This window comes from Aethalodelphis obliquidens, unplaced genomic scaffold (assembly GCF_003676395.1).
Source record: "Aethalodelphis obliquidens isolate GAN/ISIS:26980383/991018 unplaced genomic scaffold, ASM367639v1 scaffold60, whole genome shotgun sequence".
NCBI lineage: Eukaryota > Metazoa > Chordata > Mammalia > Artiodactyla > Delphinidae > Aethalodelphis > Aethalodelphis obliquidens.
Window position 1 is genome coordinate 2877524 of NW_020838004.1, and position 25638 is coordinate 2903161.

Here is a 25638-nt window from a genome sequence, read left to right on the forward strand (position 1 = left end):
CATCTCAACTGGCTATGGATTACTGTATAACAACTTATCGCTGCCATCAGGATGCCTCAGTTCTAGGCCATGTGGGCCCTTCCTTACAATTGCTTATCCTTGCAACATGGCAGCTGCCTCTCCCCAAGTAACTAATCCAAAAACGAGAGCCTGGCACAATGCCTTTTAGGACCTAGCTTTGAAGTCAAACATCATCACTTCCACCATAATCTATTCAATAGAAGCAAGTTACTAAATACAGCCCACACTCAAAAGGAAGGAAATTAAGTTCCTCCTCTTGACGACAGAAACATCAGAGAATCTGTAGACGTATTGTACAACAACCACAACATCTCATCTGATGGCAATTTCATTCTTCTAGACACTCAGGTCCCTGGAGTTATCCTTGTCTCTGTCTCACTCTCACCCCTCATCTAATCTGTTAGGAAATCATTCTCATTCTACTTTAAATATATATCCAGAGTCTAACCATTTCTCTCCACTCCCACTGCTGCTACCACTACTGCTGTGAAGGACATGTACACCTGTCTCCTGAATTGCTGAAATACCCTGCTTCTACTTTAGCCCCGTACAGTGCACTCTTCACACAGTATGATCCTTTTAGAATTTAAGTCAGATCATGTCTCTCCTCTGCTGAAACCCTGCATTGGCTCCCCATTCTCTCAGAGCAAAAGCCAAAGGCTTCACATGGAACTGCAAGACCCTACATCAGAGGCCTCCAACCCCCAGGCTGTGGACCGGTACCGGTCCACGGCCTGTTAGGAACCAGGCCGCACAGCAGGAGTTGAGCGGCAGGTGAGCAAGCAACGCTTCATATGCCGCTCCCCATCACTCCCGTTACTGCCTGAACCATCCCCCCATCCCACCCCCCGCACTCACCGGGTGGAAAAACTGTCTTCCACGAAACCAGTCCCTGGTGCCAAAAAGGTTGGGGACCGCTGTCCTACATAATCTGGCCTCATCACCACCTTGATCATTCTGCTTCAGCCTCCTTGCCCTCCTCACTACTTCTGTCTTTACTCCAGCTGTTCTTTCTGCCTAGAAGAGTCTTTCCTCAGATATCCACTTGACTAATTCCCTCACCTCTTCCAAGCCTTTGCTCAAGTCCCACCTATTCAATAAGGCCCATTCTGACTACTTTATAAAATGCTATAAACTGCCTAACTCCCACGCTCTCTCCGGATTTCCCTTACTCTGCTCTTTTTTCCATAGCACTTTTAGCCTAATGTACTTTAAATTAACTGATAATTGTCTTTACTGTTCATTGTCTGCTTCCTCTTACTAGAATATAAGTTCCATGAGAGCAGGAATCTTGATCTGTGTTGTTCACAAATGTATCACAGTTGTATCCCAAATGCCTAAAGCAGTGCCTAGCACATAGGAGAAGCTCCACAAATATGTGTTGAATTAATGAAGAGACATAACTTTAAAAAATTAAAATAATTTAGAAAACTTTTTCAGTTAGTAAAAATACATATGGCGAACATCTTCCCACATGACTTTAAAGGGCTATTCAGTATATGACTATATGGCTATATCACAATTTACCTAAACAATTTCCTTTAATTGGACATTTAGATAGTCACCAGCTTTTCACATTTATAAATAACGTAATGAACATCTATTGATATGTTACATGACTTATTTCCTTGGGAAATATTTCTAGAAGTAGAAATGCTGAGTCAAACGATGTGTGCATTTTTAAGGATAAGTATATTATACTGCTTTTACCAGCAATGCATGAGAATGCACATTTTCCCACCTTTAGCATTCTGCAAGGCACCTTGAAGAATGCAAAGTAGGAGGGAATTTGCCCCATCCATGTTGGAGTTCTGGTAAATTCCCACCTCGAATTTAAAACAGATAAACCTGGATTCCTATCTGGGTACTGCCATTAATGAGCTTAAAATTATTCTATCTATAAAACAGGGATAATAATTGCACCTACCTCCCCATTGTTGTGAGGATTAAAGGAAACAAAACATATGTAAAGCACTTACACTGCTCGACACAGCAAACATTCAATAACATGTTACGTTTATTTCTACCATTACTGTGACTTGAAAGAAATCAACTGCAAAGTGCCCTGCACATTATTACAGGACAGCAATCTGTTACTATAATAAAGTATTTCTTTAAAGCTCAACTTCTTTTTTAATCATTTAGCAGCGAATTACAAATATTCCTAATACAATGCATCTAACTGGGAGGAACAATATTATTACTACCTCGATCTCTATTTTTGTTTTACTTTTGACAGCGGGAAACCATAAACAAAGTTTCGCATTCCCTGTCGCCAAGGAGACAAGACACCAGAGGAAAGCAGGCAAACAAACTCTGCCAAGTGAGCCAACTACACGTCGTATCTCAGTCTGGTCAGCACGTCCCACTCGCCACTCCTGGGGTGGCAGACGGTAAATTAAGGATTCACCAGGGACTCTGAACAGGGCTGCCGTGTCTGAAAGGCCAAACCATGGCAACTTCCTTAAAGCATCGTTGGAAAAAAACAGAGTCTGCGAAGGCTCTGCATTGCCTTTGAAACGTACACCAGCGCACGACAACCGTCAGCGCGCGCTGGCGCGCGCGCACACAAACACACACACGTACATTTTGACGCCCTCTGTAGGGCCTAGCTTTTCGCCTGACCCAGCTCTCATATCGGACAACTCGTTCCTGTGCAGGTGCTGACTCGGAGGTCAGTCACCTCCTAAGCCTCGGCTCAAACCAAATGTCCCAGGGAGGTCTGCTTTGATGGTTTTACGTTCAAACCTACGCCAGACCCCCAACCCCAAGAACCCTGACCCCCAAGAAACCCCAACAACGACCGGAAAGCCACTCCGCGTTTCTCCCTGTCTAGGGACAGGAAACGCGAACCCTGACGCGTGGGGCAGGGTGGGCGGCCGCGCGGGCGCCCGCACCGCCCCCAGACCCCCGGCCGAGGCCGAGCGCGGGCTCGGGGCCTCGGCGCTTCCCGCGGACGCGCATCCCTGCGCCACGTCGGCCAGCGCCCCCGCCCGCGCCCAGCACCCACCGAGCTCTTCGTGCCCAGCCGCCTCGGCCGCCGCCGGCGCCGCAGCTTCCATCTCTCGGGGGTCTCCAGGACGCCGTCGCCCCGGGACGCGCGCTCCTGCCGCTGCGTGGCTAAGGCCTTCCCGGCTGAGCGGGAACCGCGCCCGGCCCGGCGCACCGCACCCGCTCGGCGGGGAGCATGCGCAGTGGGGCGGCCCGGCCCGGCCGAGGCGCCGGGGCTCGAGGAGCCTTCCTGGGGCGTTGGGTTGCGGCCAGTGAGCAGCGCTCGTGGTAGAAGACCCGAGTGAGAGGAGGTCCGGCTGCAGGAGGGCAGGGTAACGGGAGAGGAGGGACGTTTTGGAGATAACTGGGGGTAGTAACTTAGAGCCGGCGGAGACCCAGGCCTATAGCTCCCTGGTGGGGATGAGGGTGGGGAGGGTGTCTTTACAGATGACCACGAGCTCAAATTCCAGGACGCCATATACTTGCAAGGCTTTAGCATTCTGCAAGGCACCTTGAAGAATGCAAAGTAGGAGGGAATTTGCCCCATCCATGTTGGAGTTCTGACTAGTTGTTTTTCTGTCTCTATGCCTCTATTTAGAGATAGAGGGTGCCCTCAAGTAGCGTTTCATTTAGTCAGATAGTTTCACTTTAAGGATTTTTCAGTGCCCTTCAGATACTTGACGTTAGCCGCAGTGTTGAAAGGAAATTAAGGTTAAGAGTAATTATACTGATGCAGTGTCAGATATTCTTAAGCACTGTACATGCATTGTCTTATTTAATTCAGATGACAAGCCTGTGCGATAATTCTAATGTGTATATCCATTTTACAGATGTGGGAACTAAACGCACAGAGCTAAGTAACCTGTCCAAGGATAATAAAGTAGTAAATGGCAAAGATGGAATTCTGTCTGCAGCCAGAGCTGGGGCTTACAATATGCAGCTGGCCCCTCAGGTGGGTACATCTGAAGCCGGCTTTTGGACAGAATGAAAGCGCTTTAATTTTGAAATTGCTCTTTTTTTTTTTTTTCATTTCATAGTTCTTTAAAGCCAGGACATAAGACTTTTTCTTTTTGTCCGTTCTATTTCAGTAGGGTCTTCTGAGGAAAGTTGGTTTGTTGTTGTTGTTTTGATGGGGGGGGTGTGTGTGTCTGATTTCTAGGATCACTGATATAACTACATGGTGATAGTGATAAATATTTAAAATGCTAAGATTTAAAAAGTACGCAGTTACATAATATCTGTACCTTTCCTCCTGTTGCATCTTTTGTGACTTTTACTAGTGGTTTGCCAAAACCCTTTGTTTTCCTTAAATCAACCCCAGTCATTCACAAACATACATTTGCAAACCCCAAAGAAAGGTTTTCTGTAAAATGTTCCTGACACTTAACAAAGATGTAGGGGAGATAGAGAAAAAAGAACTCTATCGTGGTGGATCATAACTAGAGGAATAGTCCCTAAGCCGTATCGGGGTGGGGTACCTAGTTACAGATCAGTGGGAGAGAAGACAGGCATCGGATAGGTAACTGTCCAAGAAACCACCCATTGTAGTGAGAACACTTGGGACAGTGTCTTGAAAGAGCAACATTATCCTTTGAGTGTTAAAAGGGATCAAAAGCCATTGTCCTCTAATCTCAGCATCAGGAAAAGCAGATCTGGCAGTGTGGAAGGGAAAAAGGTCTGACCTGTAATGGAGGCCTGGGCCGAGGCAGGCAGCCAGGCTCAGTGTTTTTACAGACTGATATGGAGATAATCCAAGTGATAGGGATGGCCGTAAAATTCAAGACAATTATATGGTTTCATATTGCACTACTTGAGAAGGTATTTACTGTGACTTCTGCTCCAGATCTTGTAAATTGGAAGAGGGTATAGGGAAAAGCTATATTAGAATAAAGGCATTATAAAGAATCTGACTATTTGAACCCTGGCGATTCCTTTCTTTCTTTTCCTCACTTTAACTTCCTGGATCATATGTCAATTACTTCCTCCTTTGTAACTACCATACTTTGTTCATATCTCTGTTGTAACATCTCTCCCTGTGCATTATAATTATTTCCCTGTCCGAGTCTTATGCTATACTGTGAATGCCTGCAGGAGAGAAGCTGTATCCTTGTCTGTGTCTCAAAAGGCCTAGCAGAGTGCCCTGCATGTATCAGTGGTTCAGTAAATAGGTGTTGAAAGTTGTTGAATATAGCCTCATGGATACATGAAGGGAAATATTTAGAAAGCTTTAATTTATCCAAACACATTTATGGAGCACCTCCCCTGTGCCAGGGACTATGCTAGATGCAGGGTCTGTAATGGCAAAGAATATTGGTATGAACTGGAGTTCATAGTCTAGTATAGGAGGATGCAAAAGAAAAGAACTAAACAAAATATTAACTATGTAATTACAGTGTTGGTGAAGAAAATAGTAATAGGGTGCTACTGGAGAAACTACTTCAGATTGAGTAGGCAGGACAGTCTTCTCGGAGAACATTTAAGCTGACACCTCAAGATTAGAAGGAGTTAGATGTATGTAGGGAGAAAAGCAGTTCAGGCTGCGAAAATAGCCTTCACCATTTCACAGATGGAGAAACAGCTGTGTTTCAGACATGTTGATTTGAGACACCTGTGGAACATCTAGATAGCATCTTTTATACAGTAGTTAGATCTCAAAAGTTTCTTCATGTGTAAAATAATATTTCCAACCTCACAGTTTGTTGTGAAGATTTAATGAGATAAAGTATTTAGAACATTAGTCCATTGCCTAGTTCACAGAAAGCATCAAGTAAACTGAACATATTAATTAGGAGTTTTTTATTGTACTAGAGAGAGGGACCAGCCTAAACTAACTTAAGACAAAGGGGGACTTCTACTGAGATCCCCAGGACAGAGATTTGACTGGGGTCAGGAACAGCTGATTTTGCTGCCTCTGAGACTCTGTCTCCTTCTCCTGCCATTGCTTTTCTCTGTGCACCTGCTTGTATATCTGTGCAGTGTTTTGCTGCAGAGGTCCTCTGCTTCTAAGGTTTACCTGGCAGGAAACATGGTTCCTAAACCCTCGCAATTTCTATAGTTTACAGTTCAGGTGTCCAGAAAGACACTAGTTTCTTTTTTTTTCAGTTTCAGTTTTTAAATTTCTCAGGAAAGAATTGTGATTAGATCAACTTAGATCAGGTTCTCACCCCAGACTGGTAAAGTGAGGGGTGAACAAAGTCATATATGTGGTAGGTACTGATGAAATGATTACAGATGACAGTGTGAAGAAGGTAACAGTTTCCAAAAAAGAAAAGCTGAGCGGACCAAATCCTCAGCATTTACTCTATTTTGATTCCCTCTGTGTAAAATATTATTTATTATGTATCTTAAATATGTTTTACCCTCTTATGTTTTCAATGTATATAGAGATAATTTCTCACCATCTTCTAATTAATATCCACTTTAATGACTTCTGTATTCTGTTGAAGAATTTAGGAAACATGCTGACCAGCACTGGTCCTCTTAAGAGTTTCTTTGTTGGAGTAATTGTTGCTGATAACCATACTTTTATTACCAATAAGTTTGTTTTATTTAACTCTTTATGACTGAGTTAGTAGATTAAAATTAACTGAAAACTGTGCCTAGGGGAAAGAGAATGCAAGTAGTACAAGATAACTAAAAAAACCTGATATTCTCAAATAAAAAATTTTTAAAAGATAGTGCATCCATAAAACAAGAATAGAATACCACGGAAAAAGGAATGTTCATGGAACAAAAAGTAGAACAAAAAGACAAAAAGAAAGGAAAATAGAAAAAATAATAAAATTAAGGATTCGTCTAGCGGGTCCAAGGAGAAGGAAAAACTCAAAGTAATAATACAACAGAATTTCTCAGAATTGAAGGGTATTTGTTTCCAAATTAGAAGGATTGCCCAGTACAACACTGAATGCCTAGTACAGCAGATGAAAACAGACTTAAGCCAAGACATATCTAAATTGTAAAATTTTAGAATACTGAAAGGAATAGGGAGATCCTAACAGCTTTTTGAGATAAAAAATGAATAAATAAAAGGTAAGGAAGGGATCACATTCAATTGCAGTTGCATCTAACTGCCCAGTAGCAACAGCAAAAGCTGGAGGACAGTGGAGCACTGCATTACAACTTCCGAAGTAAAACATATCCAACTTAGAATCTGATACCTAGCCAAACTATCAGTCAGACGAAAGCATAAAATAAACACATGTTAAGATATATAAGAGCTCAAAACATATACTTCCTATGTTCCTTCTCTTAGAAAGCATGGGAGGAATGCTCCATCACAATTAAGGAGTAAACCTAGGAAGAAGTAGACATGGGATCCAGGAAAGCAGGGATCCAACACAGGAGAGGTGAATCCCAAGAAAATGCCAAATGCCAGGGTCCCAGTTGTGCAGCAGTCCTAGAGATAAGCAGTCCCAATGGGGGCAGGAGAACAGAAGGTACCAAGAAGGGATACCTTCAAACACAAAACATTGATAAAAGAAATACAAGTACAGTGTGCCATTTTCCTTGGCAGTGAATAATGTGTCAAGTCATAATAATAAAAACACAAAACATAACTTTAACAGAGAATGTATTACAACTCTGTTCGAAGATGTGGGTGTGGTAGGGAGAAATATTCTCTATGAAGGCTGTGTAGAAGAGCTAAATTCTCACTTTTCAGAGTTGTGAGAAAATAGATACTATCTAAAGCTGAAACATCAGTACTACTGTAAGAGTGTTATTTACAGATACGGAGGTAAATACCAAATGAAACTACCAGAGGAGTTCGAAGTGGTTGCCTCTTGAGAAAGGGAATTGTAGGGAGAGCTGGTTTTTCATTATGTCTTGTTTGATTCTTTGAGTACATGATAAAAACAAACACTAAATTTACAAAAAGGGAAAGTCATGGTCCCTGCCAAACACTAATTTTTGTCAAGACAGGTGTTCAAGAAAGTCATCTATATGTGAAGTTTGTTATTTTTTAAAATTTACGTTTTCCTGTTCTTAGTTGATTTCAAATACTTCATTTTTAATGTCAGTTATCTCTGTGACTGGGGAGACAGCAGTTTCAGAATTTACATTCGAATGACTGGGAACAACTGAAGAGAGGAGATTTTCTCAAAAGTCCTTTGAAATTTTATAGTCAAAATGAGAGGGACCCGTCTTGAGAAAGACGGCTGGCCTACAAGAAATAGAATTTTTAAATATCAATTTATCCAGCTACTGCTACATCCTGCTTTTAGATTATTTATATGCAAAATTGTATCACCATCATAAATAATGTCTTTTTGTCATTTGGATTGGGAAAAGGTAAATTCTCCACACAACGTGGCATTTATTGAAGACTCTGAATTGAATACTTGTTTCATTAATGGACCCAAGAAGGACTCCCTAGAAAAGCTTGACACTTCAGGACAAAGGGAACCCAAATGAACTGGGTGTCAGTGGAATTACCATTAAATCCCAGATCGACCACACTTAGGGTCCTTTCCCAGAAAGCTGAAGCAATACAGTTAAGATTGTGCTTGAAACATGTACCACTGAGCATACGAGACAATATTATCGGAAAAATCCTCTTGACAATAAGCAGACCACTGAAATACATTTCTGAAAATGTTCAGAAAGTCTACATTTATAAAGCTTTGAACGTTTCTGAAAAATTATTGGATTATTTGCCACTCACGCCCACAAAGGTAGAGCTAGAATTTGAAACCTGGTCTGTGTATTCTTTTCTTTGCTGTAATAACTATAATTACATACCACCTAGGCACCAGACAAAATACTATGTGCCTGAAAGCGTTCTCCACTTGTCTTCCATTTCCCCCCCAGATCCTCTTTCCCACTTTTTCCATCCTGTTCTGGGCCCCAGAAGGCTGTCCTGTATAGAATGCTTCAATGGGCCTCCAATTGGTTTTGAGGTTTGGAGATAGTGGAAGGAGGTCGATCCTAGGACAGAGGTGAAGGAGGTCAGGAATTCATTTTTCTGGTACCCTCCTTACTAAGTCCCTACAGGGTGGCTGCATCCCTCTAAGAAAGTCACAGCTTCTGTCGGGCAGCCCTCTCCAGGGTCCTGGTAAACACTCCTTCTTATTGCCTTTCCAGGCATAGAGGCAGGAATGTTCCTCCTCCCCACTGCCTGCCCTCGGATACCACATCATCCCCCGTTGATGTTCTTGAAAAGCTGCCCATATCATTGTAAATAGTTCCTCTCCTCGACTCTCCTCAATTAGCACTTTGTATGAGTATGTATGCATATGCCAGCTGTTTCCTGGTGAGACCTTTATAACTGCACATACATAATCTCATTTATTTCCCTAAGAAGACTTCATGTATTATCTCCATTTTACAAATGAAGAAACTGAGAGTAAGAGAAGTTAAACGATTAGCTCAAAATCCAATAGTACCGTCAAGTTTCAACTACACTGTCTCCAGAAACATTTATTCAGACAATGGGAAATCACACCCGTATCCCAGAAAGTTCTTAAAATTTGGAATCCTGTATGGCTTTTGTTACCACCTCAGGAACTTTCTTGGGGGTGGTTATTGATTCAGGCCAATAATCGTCAGGTAGGAAGGTGGCAGTTGGTGAAGCAGCTGTTGCCTTGATTTTGGCGAAACACTCAGGCTTCTGACCAAAAAACTAAAGCATGCTGGGTAGAGCAGTACATGGGTACCAAGTGAGGGCCCCTATCATATGTCACTCACTCTGCCTATCCATCTGTCATCTCCAGGCTCTTCCCCTTTCTTCAGGGCTGTTAAGTTGGGAACAGAATTTTCTGCAGTCCCCTCCTCTCATCTTCCCTTCCCCATGTCCAGTTCCTGGAGGGCCCTACTGAGGATATACTGTCCTAGGGCTGTATATTAAATTGTCAATTATCCTGCAAAAATTGTCCACGGAGGCTCCATTTTTCTGCCATTTGGCAGTGGGGCAAAGATGGGGTTAAAAAGAGGGGGTAAAGTGATAAGAGCTAGGGTAGGTTAGTTCGGTTTGGTCCCTTTAACTAGATTCTTGCTCTTAACCTTTTCTTCTAAGTCATATTTGAAAAAGGTAAGAAAATGAGTTCTCACATCACAATGGTCTAGTTAATTTTGTTGAAAGTACTCATAGTAATAAATGTAACAACAAGGGAATCTAACTTTCATGGAGGCAAGCCCCACGCTAAGTGAGTTTCACTCATAAATTACCCCATTTACCCTGCACAGCAACCCTACGAGGCAGGTGTTGTATTACCCCATTTTTTAGCTGAAAAAAAACTGAGGCTTAGACAGATGAAGCAACTTGCCCAAAGTCCCACAGCTGAAAACCAAGTTCAGTTGCAACGCTGGGATGCATGTTGCAAACCACTGAGCCTCCCAGCCACTTGAGGGAGGGCCTGACTCCTGAGCTGGCAGGTTGTGGGTGCATTTCCACGCTGCAGGCCACTGGTTGGTGGTGTGATTGAGTCATTAGTGCGTTGTACGTATTGTCTGTCTGTTCTCACAGAATGAAAGGTAAGGAAGATCCTCAGGAAATCAGGTAATTGGGCTTCACTGTTGGGGCTTAACTGACATAAATGTCACTACCCACATATTCAACATTGTCCTCTGAAAATATTACCCTGTGAAGGGCAATAGAAAAAGTGACTTACGGCAAGTGCTAGGAAGCACACACTTATTTTCCCACATGCTATTTATTCCTTTTGGTATTTAATATAAATGGTAAGAAGGCTTAAAACTTGTACTTAAATAAATCCCAGGCGTCCTTCCAAAAGGCTTAAAAGAAGAAGAGTGCTTTCAAAACTGTGCTGCTTTCCATTTTAAGCATTATGTATTGGTTAAATATTAACCTATAAGGAAGTTATTTAACCTTCATTGCCTTCTAATGAAACTATTGTCATGCCAAGTACAGAAGTCTGGGTTTTCTCTGGTCACTAAGAATTCAGTATCCTCACGTGTAAAATTTAACTGGATAAGCCCCCTCCGTTTCAGGATTTAACATCAGGGTCTGGTTTGGGATTTGATTTGATAGGCCATACCCGTCAGTTTTTGTGTAGCCTACTTTTTATCACAGTTCAAAGGGAGTATGTGAAAGACTTACTTATGGTAAGTAGGTCACCAGAGACACATGTCAGGCCTGAGGAATCCTAGAATTTCCACTACTTAGAACACTCTCCACGGTGATCTGAGGAGCTTTCTCACAACTTAATAACGTTGAGTGATACCAGCTGCATTGGGAAGGAGTAGAACCATACCTCACTAGGGAAATCTGCCTAGGAGATGCCGATCCCCAGTGGACCTCATTAGAGAAAATAAGTACACATAATCTGCTTTTTTGTAATGAAAAAGAGTGGCATGGAAGTTAGAAAGTTTCCACTCAGGAGACAGGAGATGTTCCAGCTAGAGGATTGCATTCCAGCTCATGTCCTCAGAAGTTTATAAGACAAGACGTCCTTAGAAAAAGGTACCCTTTTAAAAAGAAAATGTCACCACCCTGTTTCCTTTAAGGCCAAGCTGGTAGCCAACCACATTAGGCTCCATTTATATGGTTCTCTTTCTGTCAATTTTGTTTCTCAGTCATAATAGCCCATAATTGTTCATTGTTTGATTTTTCCCTCATAAAATGGCTAAGCACTTTGACCTGATTTTCTCAATAGACTGCATCCATTTTATAATAAATTAGATCAGTGATTGACTTCTTAAAGATGGACTATTGTATTAAGTCAGAGAAGTGAGAAATTGACCAAGGAACAGTTCATTTTGCATAATGTGTTTCCTAATTCATCCTCTAATCAGCTCTTTGGATCTACATTAATTGTGTCAAGAAATTCTTTACCATCTAACAAGTTTGACTTTATTGGCGATCATTCAAATGTAGCTCTTTGAGGAAATAAAAGACAAAGCTATTTATATCACAACACTTAGGTTTTTAAAAACAAGACTCTTAGTAATAATCTTCATTTACATGTCAATTACCACAACTTGATTCTGACATAGAAAACAAACTTACGGTTACCAAAGGGGAATGAGGGGAGGGATAAATTAAGAGTTCGGGATTAGCAGATACACACTACATATATATAAAATAGGTAAACAACAAGGACCTACTGTATAGCACAGGGAACTATATTCAATATCTTGGAATAACCTATAATAGAAAAGAATCTGAAAAAGAATATATATATGTGTTTATATATAAATATATAAACTGAATCACTATGCTGTACACCTGAAACATTATATATCAATTATATTTCAATTAAAAAAGGTAAAAACAAAAAAACTTGATTCTGGAATATAGCTCTCCGTGCATAAAATTTGCCTGGCCTCATACCTTCTGGACTTGGACTAGTACAGTAGGAATGGGGACAGAGTAGACTTCCCATTCATGGTGGATAGGTTTTCCATGCATAAGAGGGTACCTCCTGGAGTTGACCATATATTACAGCCTCGTGCTGTACAAAATAGTGCCTTACAATTGCTATGCATGTTCCACAGCTTGATTTCTTTAAGCATGTCCTGAAAAAATGAAGCCACTAGCCCAAATTGGGCTGAATTCCAGGTTGTTACAACTGAATGGTCAAAGAATTTCCCCCAGAAAAGCTGCTCTCCTGTACACTATCCAAACCAATGGAAGAACATGTCGGTAACGGCTGCTATTCACAGGAATCGGTTCCTTGCAGGACTCCTGAAACCCATTTAACGGGTTTATAAAGATTTGCTGCTGAACCATCTACTGTCTTTGTAATTATCTTCTTTTACTGTTGAGAAAGAAAGATAAACCAGGAAATATTTAAAAAGTGTATTTTACAACAGTACTTTCCACCAGGTCTAGAGTAACACACAAGCATATCTTAACACCTTAAGTGAATGTCCCTCAAGCCAATTGCTATCCCCATGCCCCCATTTTCCCTCCCCTTCCACAATTTATTAGTATCATTGCTATAACAGAGATTATTCATTGTCCCTTCTTTTTCTTTCATTGAAATACAACTTTTAACTCTGCACATGGGAACCTAGCCATGTGTGCTGTATGACTAGACTCTGGCCAATACGATCTGAGCAGAAAGAATAAGTGCAGCGTATGAGTCTTGCCCTTGAACCATGCACATAAGGGTAACACTCTAGGGATGACAAGCCACCAAAACAGAAGGAGCCTGGGCCCTTGATGATTTCCTAGAGTAGAACTAGTAACATCATCTTGGACTTCGTTGTGAGAGAGAAATCTTATTTGTATCATTGTTACGTTGGGTCCCTGTCACCCACAGCTAATGAATACAAGCTTTCATTCAGATGACTATAAGGTTTACGGTAAATCATACGAAGAAAAGATTACAGGCTCTTACTCAAGTCTGTGTTAGCCTGATAATGTCAGCAGAAAACTTGCTCCACACAAATCCTCTGTGAAATTTTGTGTTTGTCCCGATAGACAAAGGAAATCAGTTTACTTTTCTGGTTAACTTGGAATTTACAGAAATACTTACCAGAAGTTTTGATAGAAGGATGCCTCATTACTTGGAGAGCAAAAGAGCTTGGGCAGTATCACGTTCTATTGGTTCACTTCTCAAAGTTGGGTCCATGGACCAACAGCATCCTTGTCTTTCAATGAAGAATCTCAGACCACACCCCAGATCTACTGATCAGAATCTCTATTTATAAAACAATACAATGTGACTGGTGGCACATTCAAGTTTGAGAAGCATTGTTCTAGGAAATAACATGAGAGAGCCTGGTGGAATTTCTATATTCTATAACAGTAGTTCTCAAAGTGTAGTCCCTAGACCAGTAACATCAGCATCACTTAGAAACTTGCTAGAAATATAAATTCTTGGCCCCCACCCCAGACCTACTGACTCAGAAATGCTGAGGGTGTGTCCCAGCTATTTGTATTTTAACAAGCCCACCAGGGTGATTCTGATGCATGCTAAAGTTTGAGAGCCACCATTTTAAAGCCGTATTTCCTGAAATTTGTTTTTGGAATAGTAAAGTCAGTGTAAACAAATGTCATGTGGAAAGTGTTCCATGCTCAAGTAAGTTTAACAAAACGAAACAGTTTTATTTAATGCAGAGTTTTCATAGTCTCTAATATGTTAATGTGCATGGCCATACCCAAGAGGGTGATGCAGAATGCAGAATTTAACAAACACACTTGACATCAGAACCATTTTTCATGAATTAACTCTTAGGACTGGCATCCCCTAAAACAACATAGGGAGCCCATTCAGCTTGAGGATTATCTAACATTTACTGAGCACTTACTTTGTTCTAGGCCTCATGCTAAGTGCTTTCTTATATGTTATCTCATTTAATCCTCGCAACAGCCCTGCAAAACAGATGTTATTATCAATATTTTAGAAATAACTGATGCTCAGAAAGGAAGTGAATCCCAAAGCCCCATAGTAAAAACCAGACCCAGGACCCCAATTCTGATCTGATGGATTTTAAAGCTTCTACTGATTATACCATTTCCACTGCATACTTCAGGCTGTCAGCATCACCCTGCCGGCTAAAATATTGACTCCATGCCGCTGTGTCTCTAAGCAATCTGATTATCCATACCAGATTAGGATAGGGCTTTTTGGTAATGTGTTGAGAAATAAGGGGAAAGCTCAGGTAATTTTTGAAGTTAATAGCTCTTCCACTTGGAACAAACCCAGGATGGTTCTACATACAAAACAAGCTTCTCAAAATCAACAAGTATTCATTGATCATTAAGTCATGTGCGTGGAGGAGGGACAATGGTTCATTTGCCCAATCAATTTGGGAACACAAAACAGTCCACGTGCAAGAACACTTACCCATGCACAGCTGTATATGCCAAGGGCGGAACAACTGGACTGAACGACTTCCCAATGTGACAGGGGTTAAAAATAAGTAGAGGTGCCTTCTAGTTGGGCTGGTGATGCATTTCCCCTTAAATCTCAAAATCTGTAGTAGAGGAGGTATAGCAGTTCTGAGGAAGTGGGAAGCGGTGGCATTTGAAGGACCGTGAGAATACTTACTAGAGCAGTCCACCTCTGACTGAGCCTTGAAGGTGGAGTCAGGATTTGGAGAGGCCCTAGGATGACCCCTTGGCTGGAGAGTCCAGAAGACGGCGGATGCAGTCAGTGTGACGACCGCCCCCCACTGACACTCCCAGTTCAGGTGTTAGCTTCAGTGTCCAGGCAGAGTCCATGCCTCCCCATTGTCACAGGGCGGTGTTTACAAGAAGAGGCCTGACTCTCCGCAGCCGACCCAATGCATGACTTGCTCTTTTGATTGAGAAGCCTGCTCTTACGTTAGGTCATAGTACAGAGACCTATTGAATAGTTCAGTCACTTCAAGATTAATCCGGCACATCCAGGAATCTTTGTACTTGCTCTCAGGATTCACACCTTCTCTTTTGGTGCTTATCTGTTGTTGAAAAGAGCGGCTGCCTCGACTCCACTTCCCATGGGGTGATCCATGCTCTGATAGCAAAGGTCCCAGTTTGCCTGGGATAGCCCCAATTTACTCCGTTGTTTGGAATGTCCCAGTTCGAATAGTAAGTTTATGGCCACCCTATGCACAGTGCTAGTCACCTTCCAACATGGGAGCACATGCCCAGAGAGCCACTCTTGTCCCTTGTTCCAGCAAGTTGGATCTACATTTCTGATACCATTCACAGGGACATAATGCCATGGGCCAATACTGTCACCCCTCCCAGGAGGGTGGATTTGGGTAAAGCCACTGCTCTTTGAAACTCATCCTTCCAAAACAATTTAAATAGCCACCTAGCCGACAGTAAGGACAAATTATAGATATTTTGACTTTTAACAGTACGTTACACTTTTCAAAAGAGCACTGCTAACACATCAGTCACAAATTGTGCCCTTGCTTGACAGCTCTGGTCCCGAATTCTCAGAGGAAAATCTTGAGTACCTGGCGTTACCACCCAGTGAACTGTTTCCTCTTTACCAGGCTCAGAAACAACTGGGGAGGTGCACTAAGCAAATGTCAGACGTAAATGTTACATTGAGCAAACAACGGGAGGGAAGAGTACGTGACGAGGCAAGAGCAGCTCCACGCCACACAGCTGTTCCAAGGGCGAGCAGACCATGGTGTCCTGGCAGACGGTATGTACTCAAACAACGTTAATGTCTTCTTCTCCCCGCTCTGATTGGAAATTCTCTTGCCACTTTTAATTTAAAGGGCTCTTAGGCTTCTCCGCTGCTGAGCTCTGAGACAAGACGTCCTGGGCATGAAGGCTGGAAATGCCCCTTAACATCTGCTTCTGGCTGGATTGGCAATGAACATGGATCATTTAGAGCTCAATTTAAAAGAGTAAAAATTTGTTGAGAATATAACTGTGAGCAAGACTAAGTGGGGACTAGAGGGGTTTTTGTTTGTTTGTTTTTATAAATTTTATTTATCTATTTTGGCTGCGTTGGAGCTTCATTGCTGCCCACGGGCTTTCTATAGTTGCGGCGAGCGCGGGCTACTCTTCATCGCAGTGCGCGGGCCTCTCATTGGGGTGGCCTCTGTTGTTGCGGAGCACGGGCTCTAGGCACGCCGGCTCAGCAGTTGTGGCGCACGGGCTTAGTTGCTCCGCGGCATGTGGGATCCTCCCAGATCAGGGCTCGAACCCATGTCCCCTGCATTGGCAGGTGGATTCTTAACCACTGCGCCACCAGGGAAGCCCCGACTATAGGGTTTTGAATATGATGTGATCCTTGACCAGCACAGAATTCATCAAACAAGGATGCACTTACCAGGAGAGGTGAGGCTGGTACAAAAATAACTGGAAAATGAAATAGAATCTGACAAGTACCCTAAAAGGAGTAGAAACAAAGGGCAATGGAAACAAAAAAGAAGGAGAGAGTAGTTTTGCCTTAGGGGAAGGTAAGGATTCATGGAGGTAGAATTTTTAAATTTATATCATCATAATAACAACATCCACTAGTATTTATGAGGGCTTATTATCACTCAAGAGCTATTCTAAGTGCTTTAAATGTATTTTTATCGAAATTAGTCTCATTTAAGCTTGCCCTTGAAGAAAAGGCATAATTGAGAGAAACAAATGGAGAAGAAAGGGTATTCCTGGTAACAAAAGCAGACTGATGAAAGGAGGCATTCAGGAAACAGTAACTGTTGTAGTCAGTTTGCGCCAGAGTTTGGGATATGTAAGGAGTAAGGGAGATAAGGCTCGAAGCAAAAGTTAGTGCCTTAAATATCGCAATAACAAATCTAAGGTGTTTTCACTAGGCATTGAGGTTCCATTACAGCAATGAGTCTTAGTCATCAGAATCCCATGAGGAGCTTTCTCAAAGTACACAGGCCCTTGCCCCAATACCAGAGACTAAGTAAGTCTCATTTGCAGTTCAGTTTTTCAAAACTCCTGGGCAATTTGGGGAGTCATCCCAGTTGAGAACCACTAATCTTCTGGGGACTGCTGTGATTAGATTTTAGCTCTAGGAAGACGTAAGCAGCAACATAGAGGATAATCAGGTGGGACACAGCCTAATCTCGGGGTGCTGTGTTAATACACCCCTGCAATACAAGTGAAGTGTGAGGAGGCCTGATGGGAGGTGACAGTGGGCATGCTCTGCTGAGGTGAACATAGCACAGTGTTAGAACCAGCTGGGTCTGTGCATTGGCCAGATGGGGGGAGGGAATGAGATAACTCTGATATTTAAGCTCAGGCTAAATTGGTTTGTACTGGTTGGTTGGTACTAGTCCTGGCAGAGATGGAAAAAACTGAAAAAGGATCATATTTGAAAGCTCAAATGATGAGTCTGGTTTTGAACATACTGAATTTGAGATGACCCTGGGCAACCTTAGGTGAAGGGTACCAGACAATCAGAAATGTACATCTAGCCTTCATCCCTGGAAACCTGTCAATCCTGGCAACCTAGGAAAGTTGGTCACCCTACCACTCTTAAAGAAAAGAGCACAGTGACCTTAGAATGATCATTAGATAGCCTTAGATTTAACACTTTTAACTGTTCAAAATCTGTTCTAAGGAGATTTTTTCACTATGATCCCACTGAAGGATAGAATAATAATTATTATTAACAATAGCTATAATAATGCATTCATTGAGCAATTGCTACTTTCTAGGCAATGTGATAAGTTAATGCAACAATGCTGTGAAATTAGTAGTATTATTCCCTAGCAAATGTCTAGCTCCAGTGCCATTTATCTGGACAAAAGTGAAAATCAAGAAACTAACAATTTATTCTATAAATTACAACCAAAGTAATTGGTAAACCTAGAATAGGAGGATACTCCCTTCACACAATTCCTGTCCTAAACCAATAGCACACATCAATTTTTATGGTAGAATACTAGAGACATTCTACTAACGTCGGGAAGAAAACAAGCCAGCTATCACTGTTATTATTTAATTTTATCCTAGAAGTTTTAGACTCTAAAATAAGAATATTTAAAAGATTAAATAAATAAAGATTGGAAGGGTGTCAACGTAGTTATTAGTTGCAAATCATGATTGTTTATCTGGAAAAGTTACACAAATCAGATGAAAAACTGCTAGCTCTAATAAAAGACTTTACCTATATATCCAGAAGAAGATGTTTTGATAATAGTAACCACTGGAAATTTCTAGTTGAGGGTTATGGTGGAGTTTTATTTTCTTCTTTTTCTTGTGTTACAGGTGACATGCTAGGGATTTGATGGGACCCAAAAGAACTATCCTGAGAAATTACCCTTCTCAGCAGTAACTTCCCTTAGTGCTATTGAGTGCAGGCCTTTGAAGAAAGGGGATATAGGGATTTAGGACAACCAATCTTCGAAGGGAGGGCGGGGAGTTTCATTGTCTGGACTGGAGGTAGCCCTTTTATGTTCAAGGACCCCAGAAATAGGGAACTGCTAGACAGGAGAGGCCCCAGGGAGAGAAAGATGGTTAGAGCTTTGGGTACGTAAGCTGCTAGACTCCTAAGCCTGCCCTAACTCAGAGGTCCATAATCATTCCAACCCCCTGAAGGAGCTGTGCTGGGGAAGATGAAGCACAGAAGAATTGTATTTAGTGTGATCATATAATTTATTGACAAACTTGGGACATTTTTTGTGACTGGAACAGGACGCGGTAATTACGCTAGGTGTCAGCTGAGATGGTCAAGCAGCGTATGTGCTTTGTGAATGCACATTGGGCCAGTGCCAGGGGCTGGGGTGTGCTCGTCCAGCCTGGCTGCCACTCTGCAGTGGTTGTTCCTTCTCGTGGTTCCAGCTGACCTTGTGGGATCAGGCTCCTGGTGACTTTAGGAATCTCAGCTTTTCTCTCATGGAGACATTGTTTGCTAATTCTTGGGTCCATATTGCAGGGAGGAACTGCATCAGATATATACTCATATATACATGTGAAAATGCACATATATGTAGGTGTATATATATATATATATATATATATATATACACACATGTATATATCTGCACTTACATAAGGAGATATACTTAGCTGTATTTTTAAACTTTCATCTGAGAACATATGCCATTTCTATAATAATAGTACACTGAATTTTCCCAGGGCACATCAGTCTATGGGTAGAAATAAGGCCATCTTCTCATTAATTCCCAGTTTTCTCTGGCTCAATTTCCCACATACCGTGACCTCCTAGCCCCTGAGAGTCAGTAGGAGGTGTTATGTGTTAACAGACTGTGCTATCTGAGCTGCCCCGAGCTGCTGTGTCAGGAGCCAGCATCTCTGTTGCAATTCTACTGAGCATAGCGGTTCTCTCTGGGTGCCAAAGCTGGGCAGCATTGGAAACTGTTAACTGTGGTTACAGTGGGTGCCTGTGGGGAGTAAGTGTGCGAGGGAATACTTACTTTTTAACTGTATGCCCTGTTGTGCTTTTGAAATTTTCTCTATACTTATAGCATTCTTTCAGATATAGAAATAAGTAACAAATTTAAATAGCTGTGTAGGAGCCAGCTAGAATGCCTCTCCGGTTTCTGTGTTATATTCGGGTAGAATAAACCAAAGCAGGCCTGCTTGTGCCTCAGCGTGTTCCAAAACTGCCCTGTCGTTTTACTTCTCAGTCCTTGCTCTCCTCAGGGCCAAGACAAGCATTTAGAAGACATTTACGGGACAGAATCAAATGCCAGCCACTTGCTCTACTTCTCTTCCTTCTGATGGTTAAGGCTTTGTGCCACAGTGAGTCAAACTCACTCTGCCTGGCTTTTCAGCCTCAGCCCCTGAAAAAAAGACTCCATTGAGTCACTTAGAAACTCACCAGACATTCCCAAGATGAGTGAACCACCAACAGGGGACCCGACCAAGGGTTAACATGAGTTTGACGAAAAAGGTTTTTAAAAAAGAAAAGTGCTCTGAGAAACACCAATTATAAATGAAATTGTTTGTACAACCCTATAAAGGGCTCTTCGTATGCTTAGCCAAACTCCTCCTTTCCCAGGCAGGGTAAACTGTGAGGCCATGTTTATGTAGTTAGTGTTACGGTTACAGGAGCAGCATGGGGAAGGCTTAGCTCTTTATTAAAGGGGAAACTTTCTGTCCCTGAGAAGCCTCTAAGAAGTAGCGTTGTCTCAGGGGCCCTGAACACATGTAACAATGCCTGGCATGTAGCAAATGCTTAATACATGTTAGCTTTTAAAATTATTGTTGTAGTTGTTTCCATAAATTCAAGTGACTTAGAATGTCAAAAACTAAAATTCATTTTAAAAATCTGGAGTTTAGGTCTCTCAGGAGACCAACAATGACATCTCAAAGCCATGTATCATCGTTTTAGCAACAATTACTCCCTCCAGAATGGCAGGATCTTTCAGAAGATTCTCAGACCTAGTTGTTGGAAAGGAACAATGATTAAGGTAATACCGTGGGCTCTGCTGTCACCTAGTGGAAAATTAGATTATTATAAGCTGTCCTCAGTTATAACCTCATTGCGATCATTGCCAGCTGGCTCCCATTGACCTGCACTATACGGTTCATCACGATTACAAAACACGGACAGAGTCCATGTCTGTGTTGCCACGCTTTTTTTTTTTTTTAATCCTCCCCAAAAGCAAAGGCTCATGATCTTGTGTGAGCTGCCCAGTCAGAAACCAGTGGCTGTAGAGAGCGTTCTTGGCAACTTCCAGGTCTCCTGGTCACTAGAACATTGCCGGATGCTGAGGACAGAGGGTCTGGCACATGGTAAGCCTTTGACAAATAACTGCGGGATGAATCTTTGCCACGATCATAACAGACCTAAACAAACAAACAAAATATGCACACAACAAACAATGAAAACTGGAAGCTACTTAATCACGTTCCCTTTAGAGTTTTTAAAGTGTTTTCATATATTATCTTAAGTTAGTCTCAGAAAAACCTACACAATAAAGTATATTTTCCCGTTTTAAAGACGAGAAAATTGCTGCTCGGGAAGGATAACACAGGAAGTCAAGTGGAAAAATCTAAGCTGTCTTCTGAGTCCTACCCAGATCAGTACAATGCTTTGCGGGATCCTGTGGGTGGCTCATCAGGGGAGATATTAGGAAAGAAGGGAACATTCTGGTTTGTTTTTGAGAGAGGAGAGGAGAACCCTATAGAAGAGAAAGGGCATCCAGGACAGAAGGCAGGACCCTGAGGACCACAGGCTGCGAGGTAGGAAAAGACACTCTTTTCCCCCCTTAGGGCTGGAAGATCCCCTGCCCATGGGTTCCTCTGCACTGTTGCTAATCTGGGAATCTCCCCTTTCCACTTCTGCAAATTTCCATGGGCAGATCCCTTCCAGCTTTAAAAATCAAAAATAAAAATCTGCCTTCACCCAGCTGTCACTATGATGCTACAGTTTTGCTCTCATTGTCTTCAAAATAGGGTTATCAGAATTGTAGACTCAGCAATTTCACTCCCAATACACCCAAGCATGATTTTGACACCAATCCCACTGCCTTCCCCCTGGAAGCTGCTGTTGACCAGGTCACCAAGGACCACCTACTTGCCAAATCCAGTGGACTTTGCAGATGTCTGCTTTACTCCTCGGGGCATTCACACTGCTGGCCATGGCCTCCATGCTGAAATTCTGTCCTTCCACAGCTCCTGAGACATGGCACCCCTGGATTCTCCCTTCATGTGTGCCACTTCTTAGTCTCCTTCATTGTGATACTCTTATTCTCCAAGCTCCCCCCAGAAAAACTCAAAGGAGTACCACCTGACACTTAATTCCATGTCTTAGCCTAAACCTCTCCCCTGAGTCCCTGTCTCATTGGATCTCTTGGAGACACTGTAATGCATTGAATCCAAATCGTGCCCATCACCTTCTCTCACCTGCTTCCCAAGCCAGGGAAGGAAAAGTTATCAACAGAAAAGTGTAATAGTAAAACAAAATTAGTGGAAGACCCCTGGGCTTAAAGGGAAAATAATGTCATCTTGTTGGGGAGAGAACTTCACCTAAAGACTTAAAAAGACTTAAAAAATTTGTTTCACCTTTCTCTTTTGCAAAAGTCTCAAGCTTATAGGAAAATTACAAAGTTAGAACAATAAATTCCCATATATCCTTCACTAAGATTCCCCAATTGCTAATATTTGCCACATTTGCTTTATCTCTCTCCATACATAACTATATGTATATATATTATAATTTTATTGATGAATCATTTGAGAACAAGTTGCAGACATCACAACCATCTATTCCTAAATACTTTAGCATCTATCTTTTGAGAAGAGAGACATTCTTTTACATGGAGCAATGATCATTTAGAAAATGTAATGATGATATAACACTATTATGTAATAGGCAGTTCATAAAAATTTTTAGCAGTTGTCCCAGTAATGTCCTTTATGACAATGTGGGTTTTTTTCCCTAATAGTTCACCCAATAGTGAATTGTGGCTTGCATTTCGTTGTCATAGCTCTTTAATGTCCTTTAATCTGCAATTTTTTCCCCAGCCTTTCTTTGTCTCTTCTGATGTTGATATTTTTGAAAAGCATAAACCACTTGCTTTATGGCTTATTCTTTTTTTTTTTTCTTTATTTTTTTTGGTATGCGGGCCTCTCACTGTTGTGGCCTCTCCCGTTGCGGAGCACAGGCTCCGGACTCGCAGGCTCAGCGGCCATGGCTCACGGGCCCAGCCACTCCGCGGCATGTGGGATCTTCCCGGACCGGGGCACGAACCCGTATCCCCTGCATCAGCAGGCGGACTCTCAAAAACTGCTCCACCAGGGAAGCCCTATGGCTTATTCTTGAATTTGGGTTTGCCTGATAATTTTCTCATGATTAAATTCTGGTTATACACTTTTGGAGGAATGTTACATAAGTGATGTTTTGACCTTGGTGCATCTTATCAGCAAACATGTGATACCAGTTTATCCCATCGATGATTACTTTGCTACAGTGTTGCCTACTGTAAAAGTAACTTTTTCCTCTTATAGTTAATAATCTGTGAGGAGAAATTTTCAGAATGTGTGAATATGCTTATCCCTAACAGACTTCCACGTAATCATTTTAGCATTCCTTGATAATTCTTATCTAAGCCAAATATTGGTATGATGGTTTAAAAATGGTGACTTTCTATTATTCCTTCTACATTTATTAGTTGACGTTCAACTATAAAGAACAGCCTTCCTGCCATCCTTATTATTTGTTTCTTTTTCTTTTTTTAGTATAATTACGGACTCATGGATTCTTGGTTGTTTTTTTTCCCCAATGTGTTATAATCCATTACTATCATTATTCTTTATTATTATTATTTTGCTCAAATTGTCAATGATTTGGCCAGTAGAAATCCATCCACGCTTCTTCCTCCGTCTTTTTTACATGCCCTATTTTTTGTACATTGTTTAATTGAAGTATAGTTGATTTACAGTGTTGTAATGCAGGTGTACAGTGAAGTGATTCAGTATATATATACTGAATATATATATATATATTATATATATAAATATTGTTCTTCAGATTGTCTTCCATGTAGATTACTACAAGATACTAAATATAGTTCCCTGTGCTATACAGTAGGTCCTTATTATTTATCTATTTTATATATAGTATTGTGTATCTGTTAATCCCTAACTCCTAATTTATTCCTCCTCCACCTTTCCCTCTGGTAAACCATAAGATTACTTTCTACGTCTGTGACTCTGTTTCTGTTTTGTAAATAAGTTCATTTGTATCATTTTTTAAAATTCTACATAAGTGATATCATATGATATTTGTCTTTCTCTGTCTGACTTACTTCACTCAAACATGAGTGTGACAATCTCTAGGTCCATCCATGCTGCTGCGAATGGCATTATTTTGCTCTTTTTTATGGCTGAGTAATATTCCATTGTATATATACACCACAACTTCTTTATCCATTCATCTGTCTTTGGACACTTAGGTTGCTTCCATGTCTTGGCTATTGTAAATAGTGCTGCTGTTAACACTGGGGTGCATGTATCTTTTCAAATTAGAGTTTTGTCTTTTCCTGATATTTTCCAAGGAGTGGGATTGCTGGATCATATGGTAATTCTATTTTTAGTTTTTTAAGGAACCTCCATACTGTTCTCCACAGTCAAGTCCCATATATATATATTTTTTTAATTTCATTTATTTATTTATTTTTGGCTGTGCTGGGTCTTCTTTTCTGTGCGTGGGCTTTCTCTAGTTGCGGCGAGCGGGGGCCACTCTTCATCGCGGTGCGCGGGCCTCTCACTGTCGTGGCCTCTCTTGTTGCGGAGCACAAGCGCCAGACGCGCAGGCTCAGTAGTTGTGGCTCACGGGCCTAGTTGCTCCGCGGCATGTGGAATCTTCCCAGACCAGGGCTCGAACCCGTGTCCCCTGCATTGGCAGGAAGACTCTCAACCACTGTGCCACCAGGGAAGCCCAAGTCCCATATTTTTAAAGATTTTCTGCACACAAAATGTTCTAGTCTTATCTTGTACTTTTTTTTTTTTTTGTAGTACGCGGGCCTCTCACTGTTGTGGCCTCTCCCGTTGTGGAGCACAGGCTCCAGACGTGCAGGCTCAGTGGCCATGGCTCATGTGCCCAGCCGCTGCATCGGCAGGCGGACTCTCAACCACTGCGCCACCAGGGAAGCCCTTATCTTGTACTTTTGACTCAGCTATTTTTAATGGGGAATGATATTTAAACACCAAGAGCTACATGCTAGTGCTACGTCTGTTCATTGCTACCGGGGTTGCATTACTTCTAGGTTTTTTCAGCAAATTGACCTGGGAAATATATACACATATACAGATTATTTTTTAATTTTTTAAAATTATGATTTCATACTGATATCTCCAATTTTAAGCAAATAGCATAGGTTCTTCCTTATTTCTCCCCATTCCATAAATTGTACTTCCTTTTCCCCACACGGAAAACCTGGCCCTCCAGAAGCATCACTATATTTACTCATTTGCTTAGTCCTAAAATGCACACAAAATAGTTTCAGAATTGCTACACACATATCACTACAAAAAACAATATATATTTGGTTTTCTGTTTTTCTTTCGACTGAGGGTATATATCTAAGTACTGTGTTCCAAATGACTTGGGTTCATTCTCTTTTTTTCCCCCTTCTATGTAGTTCTGTCATTCATTTGATATACTGTTAACTTAATTTGTTTCTGTTTTTATTTAATTCAATTTTTATTCAGTTCCTCTCCACAAACTTTTTGTGGAGAGGACCTGGGCTTCCCTGGTGGCGCAGTGATTGAGAATCCACCTGCCAATTCAGGGGACACGGGTTCGAGCCCTGGTCCGGGAGGATCCCACATGTCAC

The 25638-nt window shown here is 41.7% G+C and overlaps 1 protein-coding gene across 2 annotated transcripts in view; it reads right to left on the reverse strand.

Moving 5' to 3' along the window:
- Positions 1 to 3355, reverse strand: part of SLC36A4 (solute carrier family 36 member 4) — a 46151-nt gene extending 42796 nt beyond the window's left edge. Inside the window, exon 1 of one of the 2 annotated variants that reach the window (XM_027087847.1) lies at positions 3032 to 3355. In XM_027087847.1, the coding sequence (XP_026943648.1) occupies positions 3032 to 3083 (52 nt within the window). In that variant the 5' untranslated portion in view covers positions 3084 to 3355. The remainder of the gene's footprint in view (positions 1 to 3031) is intronic. The other variant, XM_027087846.1, reaches the window with a different exon arrangement.
- Between the last annotated feature and the right edge of the window lie 22283 nt (positions 3356 to 25638).